Source organism: Poecilia latipinna, unplaced genomic scaffold (assembly GCF_001443285.1).
Source record: "Poecilia latipinna isolate Pla-1442-1.1 unplaced genomic scaffold, P_latipinna-1.0 Scaffold2841, whole genome shotgun sequence".
Taxonomy (NCBI): domain Eukaryota; kingdom Metazoa; phylum Chordata; class Actinopteri; order Cyprinodontiformes; family Poeciliidae; genus Poecilia; species Poecilia latipinna.
The window spans coordinates 38,433-53,703 of record NW_015115457.1 but is presented as its reverse complement, the minus strand read 5'-3'; the positions used below and the strand labels follow the sequence as shown (position 1 = coordinate 53,703).

The following is a 15,271-nucleotide window of genomic DNA, read 5'->3' as shown; positions in this document are numbered from 1 at the left end:
TGGGTTCATATAAAACTGATTAATTTTTTACAATAACAATTCAGCACTCATCATATTCTTGGGCTCAGAGCCAGTCCTAGCCTGGTAGGCACCCTGGGCAAACCACCCTACCGTCGCCCTTCCCTCCACAAAGTTGTAGGGTGGGTGCAGGTTATGTGTTTTGCATTAGGCATTCAGGGTCTGAATGCCTAATGCATTAGGCATTAGGCATTCAGGGTCTGCATCCTTTAAAGAACCCTGTCTATGAATATATATGTCGACATTGAGAGAGAAGCTGTGAATTCGGACAGCCCTAGCCTCCTGAAGTTTGTTCTTTTTTTAGCAATATATGACTCCTGGATCCTGCTTTATTCTTCCCCTTTTGTAGTAAAGGCTGTTCCAAAGAAATCTGTTAGTTTGATTCTAATGTTCAAACATGCATGTCAAGTTAAAACAGCAAATGGTGTATATGTGAGTGCATTACCATCTCCACCCAACTGGCACGCGCCTCACAGGAAATCAAGCGCACCCATCCTTTCTCAGGCCCATCAGAAACCTATAAAGTCACTCAGCACAGCTGTGTTCTGAATGATCCCTTCAGACAAAGAACTCGGCTTCAAATTTCCACAGAGACACCACTGGTAGGGACTGAACATCAAACCATTTAACCTGCATTCAGAAAACCTAATCAGTCTTGTTAATGGAATGTGTTTATGTATTTGGAATGTAGTTTGTTTGTTTATTCACTGATAACTTAAAGGTAAATTAATATTGTTTGGAAATTTATTTTGCCCACTATAATCTGCAAGTAATTTTGGTTCATTTGTTTGTAGGTTTTCAGCCTGCTTGGTGTGTCTACTCTGACCACTCAAACAAATCATGGTGGTCTTGTATTGAAAAGTGAAGTGATTTAAAGACAAAAGAAAAGAGAAATAAAAAGATGACACTGAGATGAGTTGTTCCTGCGTCTCTTTGATGGGAGCAAGCCTTTTTCAAGTTTGGGCAGAAGCCGAGGTGTTTGAAGAGGCCACAAACTTGACAATGCATTTCTGCCAGGAAACGCTCTCCAGCTCTCAGATAAGACATTACAGCTAAGTAAAACTATTATGTTTAATCCCTACAATGGACTGGTGACTGCCTCTTGCCTGTTCACTGATAGTGATAGGCACCTGCACCCTTGGCGACCCCATAAGGGATAACCGTGTTGAATAATGGATGGTTGGAACTTTAATCAATTATAAATTAAACAGTAAACCAAGCATTATGCTGCTAGATATTAACTGACTAAAAAACATCTGCGTTTAACTTCCCCTTGTTGGAGACAGCTAGCAGGAGGTTGAAAACAATGTAGAGGAGTCTTTGAATTCATAGAGGTCTTGTTGCTGTGCCATAAAGTAATCGGCCTACAAATCTGGCCTTCGAAGGACGCAGCCCATCAATTCGGACACAGCTTCAGAACCTCTGGTTGAGAAAGGGAGAAACGATTAAAGGCTCGGGGAGGAGGGGCCCAGTAAGTAAATACAAGAACATTTGTGGACAAAAAGTCCATAAAACAAATAAATAAATAAAATATTCATTGTATCCCTGTGTCCTGGAATGCAACAAAGAAAAGTTTTGGGAAAATCCTGTGCCACGTAATTAATTTTAAATTATATTATTTTACATTATTTTTCAAGTTTTATTTTTAGTTTTTAAAATACCAGAATTTTCATGACAGTCTGCTTTTAGTCTGATGACATAATTCCCCAATGATAAATTGTACTTAAGCCGTCTCTTTCTAATGTTTACTTTTTAATCTTGAGTATCTTGGATGGATACTTTTTACTTTTACTTTAGTAAAAACATGTTGAAGTCGCGTTACTTTTACTAGTGTACAATTTATGGGTACCTTATGTGTCCAACTGACCTGGCAGATTCACTGATGTCTTTTCAAATGCTATATCCATGTTATAACATCAATAAGCTAGCTTTGATAAAGCAAAAAAAAAAAAAAAAAGCAAAATGCTCCATATCTATGGACAGAGAAACGTGCTCAATATAAACTGAGTATTTCCACACTGCCATTCCCCTGTCCTTTCATGACCAACAAATCGGTTCATATTCAAACTTCAGCTACAGTTCAGTAGTGTCAGAAGAAAATACAAGATATTAAACTTTTCGTTGGCTGTAACGATTTCACATTTAAAATATGCTTTAACTGAGTTAAACATGCCATGGTAACCTGACTTGTTTAGTTTAACAGCTAACCTCCAGCTCATGCAGCAGCAATCCTGCCCGAAAAATAAAACAATAAGAAATCACAGGATAATCAGCAGTAGAAAAAACATGTTTGTACTTACCCAAGGCAATCATAGACAGAATGGACCCCTGAAATAAGCTGTGTGTTCTTTTCATTGTTTCACAGAGGTCCAGTGAGCCGAGACAGATGGGCCAGTGTCTCACACCTGTTAAAGACGATCAATTGCCGTTTTGTGTCCAATGCTGACATTTGTTCCCCTTTATAAAAAATGCCCTGAAAAACATGTTTGGTCTCCATGGATACCTTGGTGAAATGTATGACATAACTTGAATACTTTAGAATTATTTAAAAATATATAATTTTCAGTGATTTGATGTGCTTTAAAAATCAATCGTGTTTCGACTGAGTCAATTTGATTGATTAATTTGTTAAATATTATTAACTTATTTAAGAAGTTTCTGGTTTAAGATGATCTTATTGTTCTTATTGTTCATTTTGGTCCTAGATTCAATTTCTTGGAAAATGCAAAGAAAAGGAGACCATGCCTGGTCTCCTTGGATACCTTGATTTTTGTTCAAATACAATAAAAAATACTATTTTAAGAACAATAATAAAAAGGCAGTGTATTTCTAACAATATGTCTAAGCCACTGAATTGTTTAGTTTATGGGGTGTTTTATTAAATTTGACCAGTCTGAACAGCATTGCTTACTGTGTACTTAGGCTCTAACATACTTAAAATTGGACTGAATTTTGCAGAAGTGTCATTAATATTAATTGTAAAATGCAATCAGTTTCGTTTTGAGATGCTATGATCTTTTTGTTAGTCTATGGAAACATCTGGTGGACTGGTGCGATTCAAGCAATCTAATCCTGAATGTCAACAAAACAAAATAAATTGTTGCTGATTTCAGGAAAAATCCGCCAAGTCACACGCCCCTCCTCATCAAGGGTGCCACAGTGGAACAGGTCAGCAGCATTAAACTCCTGGAGATGCAGATCACCGACCGTTTGACCTGGTCCCTCCAAACCTCTGGTCTGGTGAGGAGAGACCTGCAACGTCTGCACTTTTTATGTCGGATGAGAAACCAAACTATTAATCTTTTATTGTATATATTTGATACTTTTCTATTATTACGTATTTATTTTATTATTGGAACCTTGCAATGAATTTTTCCTTAATATGTATATTTTAAATGTGCCAATGAATGAAAATAAAATCTGTCTATATTGATGTCTAAATTCCTGGAGAAATGTCAGGATTGTTAACTGTGGTGCAGGAACCAGGATAGCATTTCTTTTGTTTTGAGAGAATCTATTTCATTCAAAATTCAAATTCAATTAAAAAAATACTTTGTTGACCCAAAAGGGAAATTAAATATTGTTGTAAGTCATTAATTCAAAGTCTTCAAGAGTTATAGCAGATGGTGACGGCTGCTGGCAGGAAATATCTCTTGTAGCCGTCTGTATTACAGCGAATCTGAAGAAGCCTCTGACTGAAGACCCTCTGCCATTCCAAGACAGCCTGATGAAGAGGATGGTCAGGGTTGTCCACAATTTTCTTAATCCTATGAAGAGTCCTTCTTTGCGTCATCATCTCCAGAGGTTCCACAGTCATTGTCAGAACAGAACCAGCCTTTTTTATCAGGCTGTTGAGCCTTTTCAGTTCTCTGGCTCTGATGCTGCTGCCCCAACAGATGATGGCAGAAGAGACGACGCTCTCAACAACAGACTTATAGAAGATCTAAACTTTGAAGGATCTTAGCTTCCTCAAGAAGTCCAGTCTGCTCTGTCCCTTTTTACAAATGGCTTGACTGTTTCGTCTCCAGTCTTTTTCATTACACTTTCATATTCAATTAATTAGAATAGAATAAGGAATAAGAGATAGTTTCTGTCCTCGTAGTCTTTTGCTCATTTATAAAACTCAAAGTCTGCTTCTCAGCCAACTCTAGGCACTTTTATAAATTAGTAGTACAAAAAAAGACTGTCCTACAACAGCAGAATGACTGGCACTTTATTAAAATCAATTCTTCTCAAGAAATGATTTTATGCAATGTTCATGCATTCATACATAAAAATTAGATGCATATTCAATTCAACTGTTTTCAGTCTGAAAGCAGTGAACATGTCCATGCAACATAAAGGATTATATTCACAAAGTATTGTTATCAGTCAAACTTTGTATATTGAGCACTGGTCATACACTCAAGTGAAATGCAAAGTTACAGAGGTTCCAAACAGAAAGATGAGCATTTAACTACAACAGACACACAATGAAATTATCTGTACAATCAAATAAAGTAAAAGGTCAAAACCAGTTATTGGTAATAAAACAGTGAGGATTCAGAAGTGGGAGAAAACCAATTACAGAAGATGAGGAACTGCGGCAGCTAATACGGTGCTGAGACAATCCCCTCACTTAGGTGACATGGATGCTGAGGAGGCCGCAGAGCGAGAGGAGCCCTGCTGTTGTTCAGGCTCCAAACAGGTTAAGTCCAACTCGAGCTCACTGGTGGGACGAACCCTATCAATGCTAACATGTAAAATGGAAAACATGGTCAATGACACTGGTCAACAGCCAAAACAATTTGTCTGGGGTTTTTCAACCGTTTTAGGGTCATTTTGATGTGTTGAATCAAAAAATCACATTGTTTGTTCTCAATCAGGTCGACCTTCCGAACTATGGATGCAACATGAGCATCAAAATGCATGACTTGTTCTCACATAATTTATTGGTTTCCTGAGAATCTGATCAATGATTGATGAGCAGGAGGAGAGAGACTCCATCAGGACAGAAAAAAAGATGGAGAATTTTGCACAATGAAGACGTAATGTTCAATTCACATGTACTTACCTTTATCAGTGTTTATTATTCAATTTACAGAAATTCAAGTTTGTAACATTTAATTTATACACTCTGTTAGAAAACAATTGTTCTTTCTCCTACAGTTTTTTTTTTTTTTTGGATGAGAAATATTAACGGAAATGAACTGACAATGTCACAAGAATGTAATCAAATTAGTCAGAGGATCAGATTTCTCTAAATCAAATTAGAATAAAAACCTAATTATTCTCATTGTGAAAAATGGATGTAATTTTTGGGTCCAGTGGTGCAAAATACTCTTAATTCAGTTGAAAAAAAGAAAACACAGACAACTTCCCTAACCCTAACCCTAATGATTTGTAAAAACTGTGACTAAAGTACCCTATGTCAGTGAAAACGACTTATGACAATCATTGTTCAAGATTTATTTTCACTATAATTTGATCCAATATTTTATTAAACCTTTCAAAGAAAGATACGACAAACAGGAGACACCCTGAGGCATTCAGATTATTGTGATGTGGGTCTATGAGTGAATAGTACCACTAACACAGCTCAGAAAGAGATGTACACAATGTTGACAAAGGTATTCACTCATCTACCTTCACACACACATTTGTCTTTTTCTCAGTGCAAAGGGTTAAATTCTTCTACACCTCATACTCATCCATGTTACGGACACTGCTTTGCTTTATTCACTGGTGCAGAATTCAACCTGCTCCTACAGGGGTGGGAGCTTGAAATAATAAAGAAATGCATCGGTGTACTGAAGCATAAGGAGCTCTTTTCAAGGAAGGAAACGATAATGATTATTCCCAAATAATAAAATAGTAATAATAATAGGTGGCATCCTATCATATCAGAGCACCCTATTTGTTCAGTCTCAGTGCTGAATTTCAAACATCAAGGAAGAAGCCACTGGAACACCTGAAGTCAGTCATTTGGATCGGGAGGTGAATGCTTTTGGCAACGTTATGTCTTTGCAGATAAGCACATCATTTTATTGATTTCATTTACCTTTGTGGTTTGTCCAGATCTTCCAGCTCATCGTGGCACAGGAAATTGATGAGAACAACACCATAACAGTCTCCCAGCACATTCACCCCGGTCCTGAAATGGTCTCTGAAGGGCACAGAAGAAGAAAACAAATATGCTGTTAGATTCAACTATGTTTTTCTCAAATATTTTCTTTATCTCACTCTACCAAAGCCAAAAAAAAAAAAAAAAAAATCTACAGGCAACACAGGTAGCCAGGGGAGAACAAAAACTCGAATCCAGGTATTAATGAGGTATTAAGAGGAGAAGAGGTATATAAATACTGGGAGAGGAACAATTGAATGAGCCTGATGGCTAATGGGTTGCAGGCTAAGGAGAGAGAGAATGGTAGCAAGGGATGAGGGAGAGTAAATATGATAACTAGGAGAATGAATCTAAGAGCAACAAAGAATTACTAGACTCAAGGAAAGAATAAACATAAACTGGAATTACTAAGAAGAAAGTAAAACAAAAACAAGGCTGATCTAATCAAGAATGAGACAAAACTAGAGTAAAATCACCAAAACCCTAAAACAACTGAAAACAATCCGCGTACCTGACGACATGCAAGTTAAAAATCATGTCCCGGTCAAAATCACTTGCAAGTTTTATGATTACAGATCAGCGTAACTCAATCTAGATTGACTATATGGTTTGATGATGAAAGTACTCTTTAAGCAGGAGTGGCTGACTCTGAGTTTCAAGCTGAACTTACAGAAGCCATTCCACTACGACCAGCATGGCAGCATCCTTTGCAGGCAGTCCCACAGCTGTCAGAATCAGGATGGTGGTCACAGCTCCTGTTGCTGGGATCCCTGCAGCTCCAAATGTGACAATGGAACTAGTCAAGCTGCAAACCAAGCACAGCCTCTATCAGCGTTTCTGTCTAAAGCGCAACACAACCATAATAAAGCCTTTCCGTGGAATTCAAATTCGTGGAAATTGAATTCCACGAAGTGCTGCTTCCTCGGCACTTCAAGAAAGCAGCTTACCCAACAGCAATTATCTGGCCAGCATCCAGCGTGATGTCATTCATCTGGGCAATAAAGACAGAAGCGATCACTTCGTAGACCGCAGTCCCATTCATATTAATACTGGTGAGAATGGGCAACATGAGGCGGCAGAGTTTCCCGTTGACCATTAGGTTCTCTTCACAGCATTGAAGGATGACAGGCAGACTGGCAGTGCTTTGGTAGAAAACACATCCTTTATTGGTGCACCGTTCATACGAGGACACTGGAAAAGTGTCACTCTTTTGACAACAAACAGAACATCTCACCTGGACGCAATGATAATTGCAGTCATCCAAGCCTTAGAGGTACCCTTTATGATGACAAAGGGATTCTTTCTGACAAGCGTGAAGTAAACCATGGGAAGAACAAAAAAGGTCTGGATTACAAGCCTGAAAGAGACAACAGCATTGTCACTGGCATTCAACTGTGACACTTTTATGTATCTTGTAATAATAATGATAAATAATAATTCATTTTACTTGGAATGCATTTTATATCTTGAGATCTCAAAGGGCACACAGTAAAACCACATAGTTCAATGTATTTGGGGAGATCATACATGATATTGAGAAGAGAACATTTTCTCTTTTTCTCTCTCTCCTTTTATTCATATCAACACATTAGCACTCTTTTATTTAGAAAAACAATATTTTGAAAAGAAGAAGTGTGATGCCTGATCCAGTCATCTTAACAGTGACTTGGAATTAATTATCCATTGCACTTTGGATAATTGCAATGGAATGTAAGGCTGTGGAAACAATAATGCTGAAATTGGTTACTCTTTGTTTGTTTTGTTTTGTTTTTTTATAAAAGAGCGCAAGTGTGTTGATGTGAGTAAAAGGAGAGAGAAAAAAAGAACGCTTTCTCTTCTGGTTTACAATATGCTAACACAATAGTGCATTGTTGCAAAGTGGAAAGAAAAGAATGCCTGGTCGCACAACAACATCTATCAAGACGTTTGTGCATTTGTTTAGTTGTAGGCTTAGAGTCGTCATGCTGAAAGAAGACGGACCTCGCCGCAGTCTAAAGTGGTTTGCAGCCTCTGGCAAATATTCTCCCAGGATTGATCTGCATGAAGCTCAAACTCTGAGATAAGTTGAGTTTAGGTTTGTCCTTATTGAATGTAGTGTAATAAAAGAATAAATAAAGTTGCATTCAAACAAAAATAAATTTAAAACAAAAGCAAACAGAACAAAAGACGAACAGCAGTACAGCATCATCCAATAAGCTACTATTCCTGTTAACTTGGTTTTAACAGTCTTTCTTAGTATTTTCTAGTATTTTCTATATCCATATCTATAACTCTAACCCTCTTTCTCATCTGAAAGCTTGGGTACATTTTAGTAACTAACCCTTCTTTAACCAAACTTTATCCCTGATCTGTCTGTTGAGTTTCTTGGTGTTCATGATGCTGTTTGTTCACTAATGTTCTCTAAAAAAAAAATAATAATCTGAGGCCAAACAGAACTTCTGAAGGGAACTGCTTGACCTGAATTGGGTGTTTGAAGATATCAGAATAAAGAGGCTGGAAATGACTGTTTTCATAAGAACCGATCTTTGCAGTGTCTTCATCCTCTAACTACCTTAGCAGCGGCGGTATCAGTTTGGTAACAAAGTTGGTAACACTTTATTTGAAGGGTTGTGCATAAGACTGACATAACACTGTCATAAACATGACATGACAACGGTCATGAACATGGACAGTGTCATGTCAGTCTTATGCACAACCCTTCAAATGAAATGTTACCAAAAAGTTTAAACAGAAAAGGTGGACATACCCCAGAGAAATTACAGCTGAAAGTTTTGCGAGTTTAATGACAGCGCCCCAGTCCTCAACATCCAACACGTTTTCTACGATCAGGAACAAAACTCCAATTGGCAAGTACCTGAAACAAACAAACAAACAAAAATTACTGAACTAAATTAAGGAATGTTTTGTACATTATTAATTAATCTAATTTTGTAAAAGAGTGGAATGATATACTGTCTTATTTTACCACAGAATCCAGTTAAATATGATTTTTATTGCATCATTGAGGCTTTGAATGGCCTTCACAGTGCTTGTTGCCTCCTGTCCCACCCTGTTTATCAAGATGCCGAAGGTGAAAGACCAGATGATCAATCCTATCATGTTGGGTCCGTCAACATAACTGCCCACCAGTTTTGTCTCAGTGACATTCTGCACCTGGAAACACAGAAATGCTGGCTCTAACTCTCTAAGAGCAATATTGTAGGAATACATCACCTTGTTGGACTTTTTCACAATAAGTCACATTAAAACCATAAACTTTGACGTACTTAATTTGCTTTTTTGTTGTTGTTGTGGAAAGGATCAATCCTCAGCATTGCATAATTGTGAAATATAAAAAAACAAATTAAACTGTTAAAAAAAAACAAAAAAACATTTACAGTACATAGAATCCAAATAATTCTTTGTGTATTTAGCTAAACTTTATGCTGTACATCCATTATCCACCTCTATGTTAATTTGCTTTTCTTCTGCAGCCCCGGCTCCAATGGACCTTAGCTGGAGGGCATTCGTTTACTTTGGGAGGGCAGAGTAAGCGAGCCTGTACTTTAATGTAAATACATAAATAAACATTTATGTTACCTTTCAAATAAAATAACCATGTTTATAAATAGAAAATTAAACAATAAGGACGTAAAAGCATAATCGGTCAGAGGTGCAGAAGACTTGAGACTAGGAAAAATCTTCCCCTTGCAGCAGAACAACCACTCCTAGGTGAAAGCATAACCATCTGCTGGATCCCTCCAGTAAAATACAGGCCTAAATACAATTGAAAATCAGCGGCAAGATGTGAGCAATGGCATCCCACCCACTGCCCAAAAACATTACTGCAGGGTTAACTGTTCTTGTTGACATCCATAGGTACAACGAGTGTTTTGCATGGTTGCTTATGCTGTGTCTCAGTTTTCTCCTGTGATGTATTCCACCTCCCACCCAAAGAACAGGAAGGCACAACTGCCTCTAAGGTGGACTGAAAGGAAACACAGCCTCTCCTTTCTGTCTTTAATTTAGAAGAAATTAAAAGCCCTCCATCCTTTTTCTTCCACTTCAGAATCAAGTACTCTTTTGTGTTCGCCAACTACTTTAAACCAAACAGAATACTTTGAAGTTTGTGGTTGTACATGTGACATGTGAAAAACTGAAAGGCTATGAAGACTTTTGGAAAGAGCTCCAGAGTAAGAACAAAGATCAGAAGAAAATACTCACTATTCCTGGCTGAAGGGGAAGGCCAGAATCTACACTTTTAATCTGAATAATCTCAGTCTTGTACTGGGAGAAAAACAGAAACTGTTTGGAAACAGTCCAAACCTGGAAAGTTACACACTTAGCTGTGGTTCTGAATAAAAACAAACCTGCTCATAGAAAGCCTGAATGAAGCTCTCTGGAACCATGTTCCTATGGGAGTGAAAGGAGAGTTACAAAAAAAAAAACACACAAAAAAAACTGAGCCAAATGTTAAAGACAAAACACATGTGAATATTATTTTCTTATCATTTCACATAAGTCAAGATAATTTTAATTATCTCAGATAATAAAAGTCAATAAACCTGTATGTTAGAAACTATAAGATGAACATACTCACCTTCCTAAAAATAATGGCCTATCATATTTTGCCCAACGTAATTTTTCTCTTTGCCTAAACCATCTGTTGGCAATAGAGAGGTTGTGTTTTTTGTTTGTTTTGCCAGAATAACTTTTGGCAAAAATAAATATATATATATATATATATATTTAGACCTCATGTTGCAGGTTATTTTAGGAAGGTGACAATATGCACAATATGCACAACATGCAGAAAAGCAGGAATTGTGTCTAAATATCTGTCCTCTTGCCTTAAAAGATCCATGAGGATCACATGAACGGAGAAGGGTGGCATTTCCTTAACCCTGTCCTGTGATAGGTGTTCTCCCACACCAGGCTTGATTGTGAGCACCAGAAACAGTCCTGCAACACAAAATCTCATGCAGGATATCAAAAGCAATAACACAATGCAAACTATGACAGTCTTCATATATCTTCATTAATAACTGCTAACCATAATAATGTTACCAAGAATTATGGCCAAAAGAGTAGTGCCACAGATGTAGGTTCCTGTGAAAAAGGCTGTTTTTCTGGACATTTTGGTGTTTAATCCAGTTACTCCTGAGAAAAGAGAGCAGAACTAGAAGTTCATGTGGTGCCTGAGGAATGAGCAAGACAACATACCAGCGCATATGTGCCCTGACAATAGTCTAAATGTCTGGACTAATTTTCATCTTTTAAAATGTTTTAAAAGCACAAGAACTAAATGGTGTGAATATGAAATTAGCTTATTGTCTAGATATAATATAATCAAGGGTTTTGAGCAAATTTTATACAGAATATCCACAAAAAGATGAGTGAGCATCCTTTCAGTCTATCTCTGTAACAACAATACGTTAATACTTTAAGTATATAGATTCATATTTAGCTCGCCTGCAAGCACGCTTGTCACAATGAGGGGTACAGCAAACATCTGAAGCACGTTGAGAAGCATATCCCCTGGTATTCGGATCCATTTTACTTGATCGTCCCTTAAAAAAATCATAAACCTCAGCAGAAACCCAGTGCCTAAGCCTGTGGGGGGTGGGGTGAAATCACAAACATAATAGATATGAAAAAAACTTTTAAAAAAAAACAACAGAAAAACATCAAGATGAACAAAAAACCTTAGCTATGGTATACTTTATAACAGTCATGAGAAATAAATGGGAGTGCTTTAACATAAATAGAAAATATTGTAGATATTGTTTTTTAATTATTTTGTTCAGTTTATTGTCAATAGGTAACATTGTACCCTGATTTTAGGAAAACCCTATTCCGGTACCCTTGTTCACCATGTCTGTCTTTATTTAGAGGGACTCGGCATATCTCATTCAGAGCTGGTGATCTTACCGTGAACAAAATCGCTAGAAATTAATATTCGACATTTTTCTTTCGTCATTTATCGACTCACCTGCATTTAATGCTTATGGGTCGTTAACATGCGTCTCACTCACTAATGTCAATTTAGTAGCATAACTTATTTTATCACGCGATAAACAGATGTAATCCACAGACTGACAACATGCTAGCTAATGTTAAAACAGCAAGATTAATACGGGTAACCATGACAACTAGTGAGGGTTTAAAGGTCGGCCCGACTCTTTCTGCAGTCAAGCTGCGCGCGCATCTGCTGTGTTTGCAAACAAATAATCCCTCTATTAAGACTTGTTTATTTTCAAAAGTACCTTTCAAAAATAACCTTTAAACAAGCTTTACACCAATTTCTATTATTATTATTATTATTATTATTATTATTATTATTATTATTATTATTATTATTATTATTATTATTTAAAAACTTGTTTTCATTAGTTTGATGTACAAATGTTAATCATTTTGTTTTCTTTAGGCAGAAAATTATCAAAGAAATTAACTTTTCAATAATTTCTTTGTTTATTGAACTTGACTTGAATGCATCCAACATCTTAGATAAATTTAAAAGCTGAACAATTTGGATGTGCATCAACCTAATCAGACAGTAGCAAAATGCTATGTTAGCATGGTGATAACATAATGGTTCACGATGTACCGACTGCAGAACAACTTCCTCAATCATTATCGTTTTCAGAATTACTTTTATTGTCATTATGCAAGAAAGCACAGTGGAATTGAAAAGATAGCAACTCTCAAAGGCAGTGCAAATAAACAAATTAGTCTATTTCAATAAGTATAGAGATTATAGTAGAAAACTGGCGCAGTATAAATGGTAATGATGGGATTAAAATCAACAACTTTCACAGTACTGAAAAATGTTCAATAGATCAAATGTTGAAAGGATTGCTGGCAAGAAAAAAAAAACTCTTATCTCCTTTATCAAGTTAAGGTGCATAAAATTAGTTTAGAAAATAACCTAATAACAATGCTAGTAATTTTAAAGAAAGATTTTTGAAAGTTATTTGGAAAAGTTAAATATGATTACGTATATTGACCAAAGACAAGTGGGTTAAGTTAGAAAATTTTGAAGTCAATAAAATCATTATTATAAAAACAGGGACCATTTATTAACTGGCAGGTAGTATCTTACAAAGTAACAGTTTTTTTTATTTATTTTTTTTTTACAATTGTCAGCTGTGACAACAACAATATTCAACCTTCAGATAAGATTATACTAACTTCAGTGTCCCAAAGGAAATATACCTCTGGTACAAATTCTGACTGCCGCATCATCTAAAACCATGAGTTTTATATTTACGCATAAAACCATTTCTATAATAAATCAATTAAAACAGTTATAAAAACATAAAAGAAGCATGTTAAAATCTTAATCACCATAACCTACAGTCACAATTTACTGTAACTAAATTGGGCAACTGGGCAATTAGTTTACCTACAGTAAATTGTAGGCAATTTACCTACAGTAAACATTTTGTTTGCTGTAGGTAAACAGAATGTTTACCTACATTTTGTTTACTGTAGGTAATCATTTAGTTTCATGGCCGTAACTTCAGAGTATGCCTCTGAAGTGAGGCGCACTGCTTCACTTCAATGCTCTCATGCAAAGAGCTTCAGAGCTCTTTGCATGAGACAAATGAGTTTGGCCTTCATTTGGACAGAGAAGTTACCAAATCTGAACCTAATGAAGGCCTGGTCTCTGGACAGCATGTTGAAAGAGCAACATCACTTTCTGACTGACACAACAGGCCCTCAACCTGCACAGAAGGTGTAGTCGCTGCTGCAGACTGAGTTTATTGTCAATGTGTTTTCCAAGATATTTGTAAGAATCCACCTGGGCAATTAATTGATTATGGATGACCACTGGTGAGTGATCTCCTGTTGCCTTCAGGTCAAAAATAAGTTCCTGCGATCTTTAGTTAATAAGAATTAGAAATTGTTACCAGCACCACTGAAAACAGTTTTTAATCTGCTGTCGGTGATTAAATGTGATGTGTCTGAAGTGAGGCAGAGGATAGCTGTGTTTTCAGAAAATTCGAACATGTCGTTGTTTGGTGTATAACAAAAACAGCTTCTTCCCTTCAGTTGTCAGACTGCTGAACTCAAGCTGCACTTAATTCAACTTAATTTCACCTTCAAAGTTTTATACGCACACACTAAACATTTCACTAGCATATTAGATTTCATATTTAAATTATGTTTTGACTCGTTTCAGTTAAAACCCCAGGTTCAGCACACGTGTTTAACCGCTAACCACCGTCTCATTAAGCAGCAAATACTGGCTTAATGAATTTTGTACTCACCTAAGGCAACCGACAAGAGGCAAATGACCTGAAACATACCCTCCTGCATGGTTTTGTTTCACTGTGACTCACGGAGCCAGAAAAGATGGGCCAGTCTATGGCAGCCGTTTAAGATAATCAGTTGCTGTTTGGTGTCCAATGCTGGGTAACTAGATGACCTGAAAAGAATATATAGTCTCTATGGATACCTTGGCAACATAAATAACACACATAACTTATGACTGGTTTCAGGAATTTGATGTGCTTAAGGAGCCAATCATGCTACCATCGAGTCAATTTGATTAATCAGTTTTCTAGTGCACAGAAATATTTTTGTTTAAAAACAGTGTTTAAGCGATTTAAAAAGGTTTTAGGCGATCTGGTTCATTTTGTCATCCAGTCCTTGGATTCCAAGTTTTGGAAAATGCCTGGAAAAGAATTTCTGGTCTCCTTGGATACCTTGATTTTGGTTCAAATGCTAAACAAGGTTAATATTTATTTCAAATAAAACTAAAAAGACAACGTGTCTCTAATAATATCACCAACTCACAAAACTCTTTATTTTATGAACTTTTTATTCATGAAACTGGATACTTTGGCCTGTCTGAAAAATATTGCTTATGTACCAATAGTTTTTCTTTTGCTACTCCACCAACTCAGCCTCCCCTTAGGTCAGGAGTCTGGCTAGTCATTCTTGACAGCACACTATCCTTCAAATCTCACATTAATAACATCACCAGGTCTGCCTACGTAATATGAACACCCATCACTCGCTCCTCTTTTACCCCCCCGTACTGCTACATCCTTGGCAGATTAGAGAAATAATATAAAAATAATAACGCAATTCAGGAAAAAACGGCCAAGATAAAAACAAGAATATATATATATATATATATATATATATATATATATATAT

The 15,271-nt window shown here is 36.5% G+C and overlaps 2 protein-coding genes across 4 annotated transcripts in view; both read right to left on the bottom strand.

The window, feature by feature from the left end:
• The window catches only part of LOC106939347 (excitatory amino acid transporter 3-like), a 17,688-nt gene extending 15,186 nt beyond the window's left edge, over window positions 1-2,502 (bottom strand). Inside the window, exon 1 of the mRNA XM_015021729.1 lies at window positions 2,319-2,502. Within this exon, the coding sequence (XP_014877215.1) occupies window positions 2,319-2,373 (55 nt within the window). The 5' untranslated portion in view covers window positions 2,374-2,502. The remainder of the gene's footprint in view (window positions 1-2,318) is intronic.
• Window positions 2,503-4,214: 1,712 nt separating this feature from the next.
• On the bottom strand, window positions 4,215-14,656 carry LOC106939346 (excitatory amino acid transporter 3-like). 3 transcript variants are annotated; one of them, XM_015021725.1, is made up of 13 exons: window positions 14,377-14,656; window positions 11,573-11,713; window positions 11,168-11,260; window positions 10,951-11,062; window positions 10,471-10,513; window positions 10,325-10,387; window positions 9,087-9,274; window positions 8,868-8,975; window positions 7,356-7,478; window positions 7,069-7,263; window positions 6,792-6,926; window positions 6,059-6,163; window positions 4,215-4,750 (listed from the first exon to the last, which is right to left on the bottom strand). In XM_015021725.1, exons 1-13 carry the CDS (start codon window positions 14,423-14,425, stop codon window positions 4,633-4,635), a joined length of 1,473 nt encoding a protein of 490 aa, XP_014877211.1. In that variant the 5' UTR covers window positions 14,426-14,656; the 3' UTR covers window positions 4,215-4,632. The 3 variants fall into 3 exon arrangements, with proteins under 3 accessions (XP_014877211.1, XP_014877214.1, XP_014877212.1); XM_015021728.1 differs by having other exon boundaries at window positions 11,573-11,670; window positions 14,416-14,656; XM_015021726.1 differs by lacking the exon at window positions 14,377-14,656 and adding an exon at window positions 12,093-12,276.
• Window positions 14,657-15,271: the final 615 nt, after the last annotated feature.

What these genes read in the sequence shown, in the direction of transcription:
- LOC106939346 (XM_015021725.1), bottom strand. Translation starts at nt 14,425, where the DNA reads ATGCAGGAGGGTATGTTTCAGGTCATTTGCCTCTTGTCGGTTGCCTTA. An exon ending in TTCAGGCTTTCTATGAGCAG is followed by an intron (nt 10,388 to 10,470) that starts GTTTGTTTTTAT and finishes TTTTTCTCCCAG; the next exon opens with TACAAGACTGAGATTATTCA. An exon ending in ATATTTAACTGGATTCTGTG is followed by an intron (nt 8,976 to 9,086) that starts GTAAAATAAGAC and finishes TGTTTGTTTCAG; the next exon opens with GTACTTGCCAATTGGAGTTT.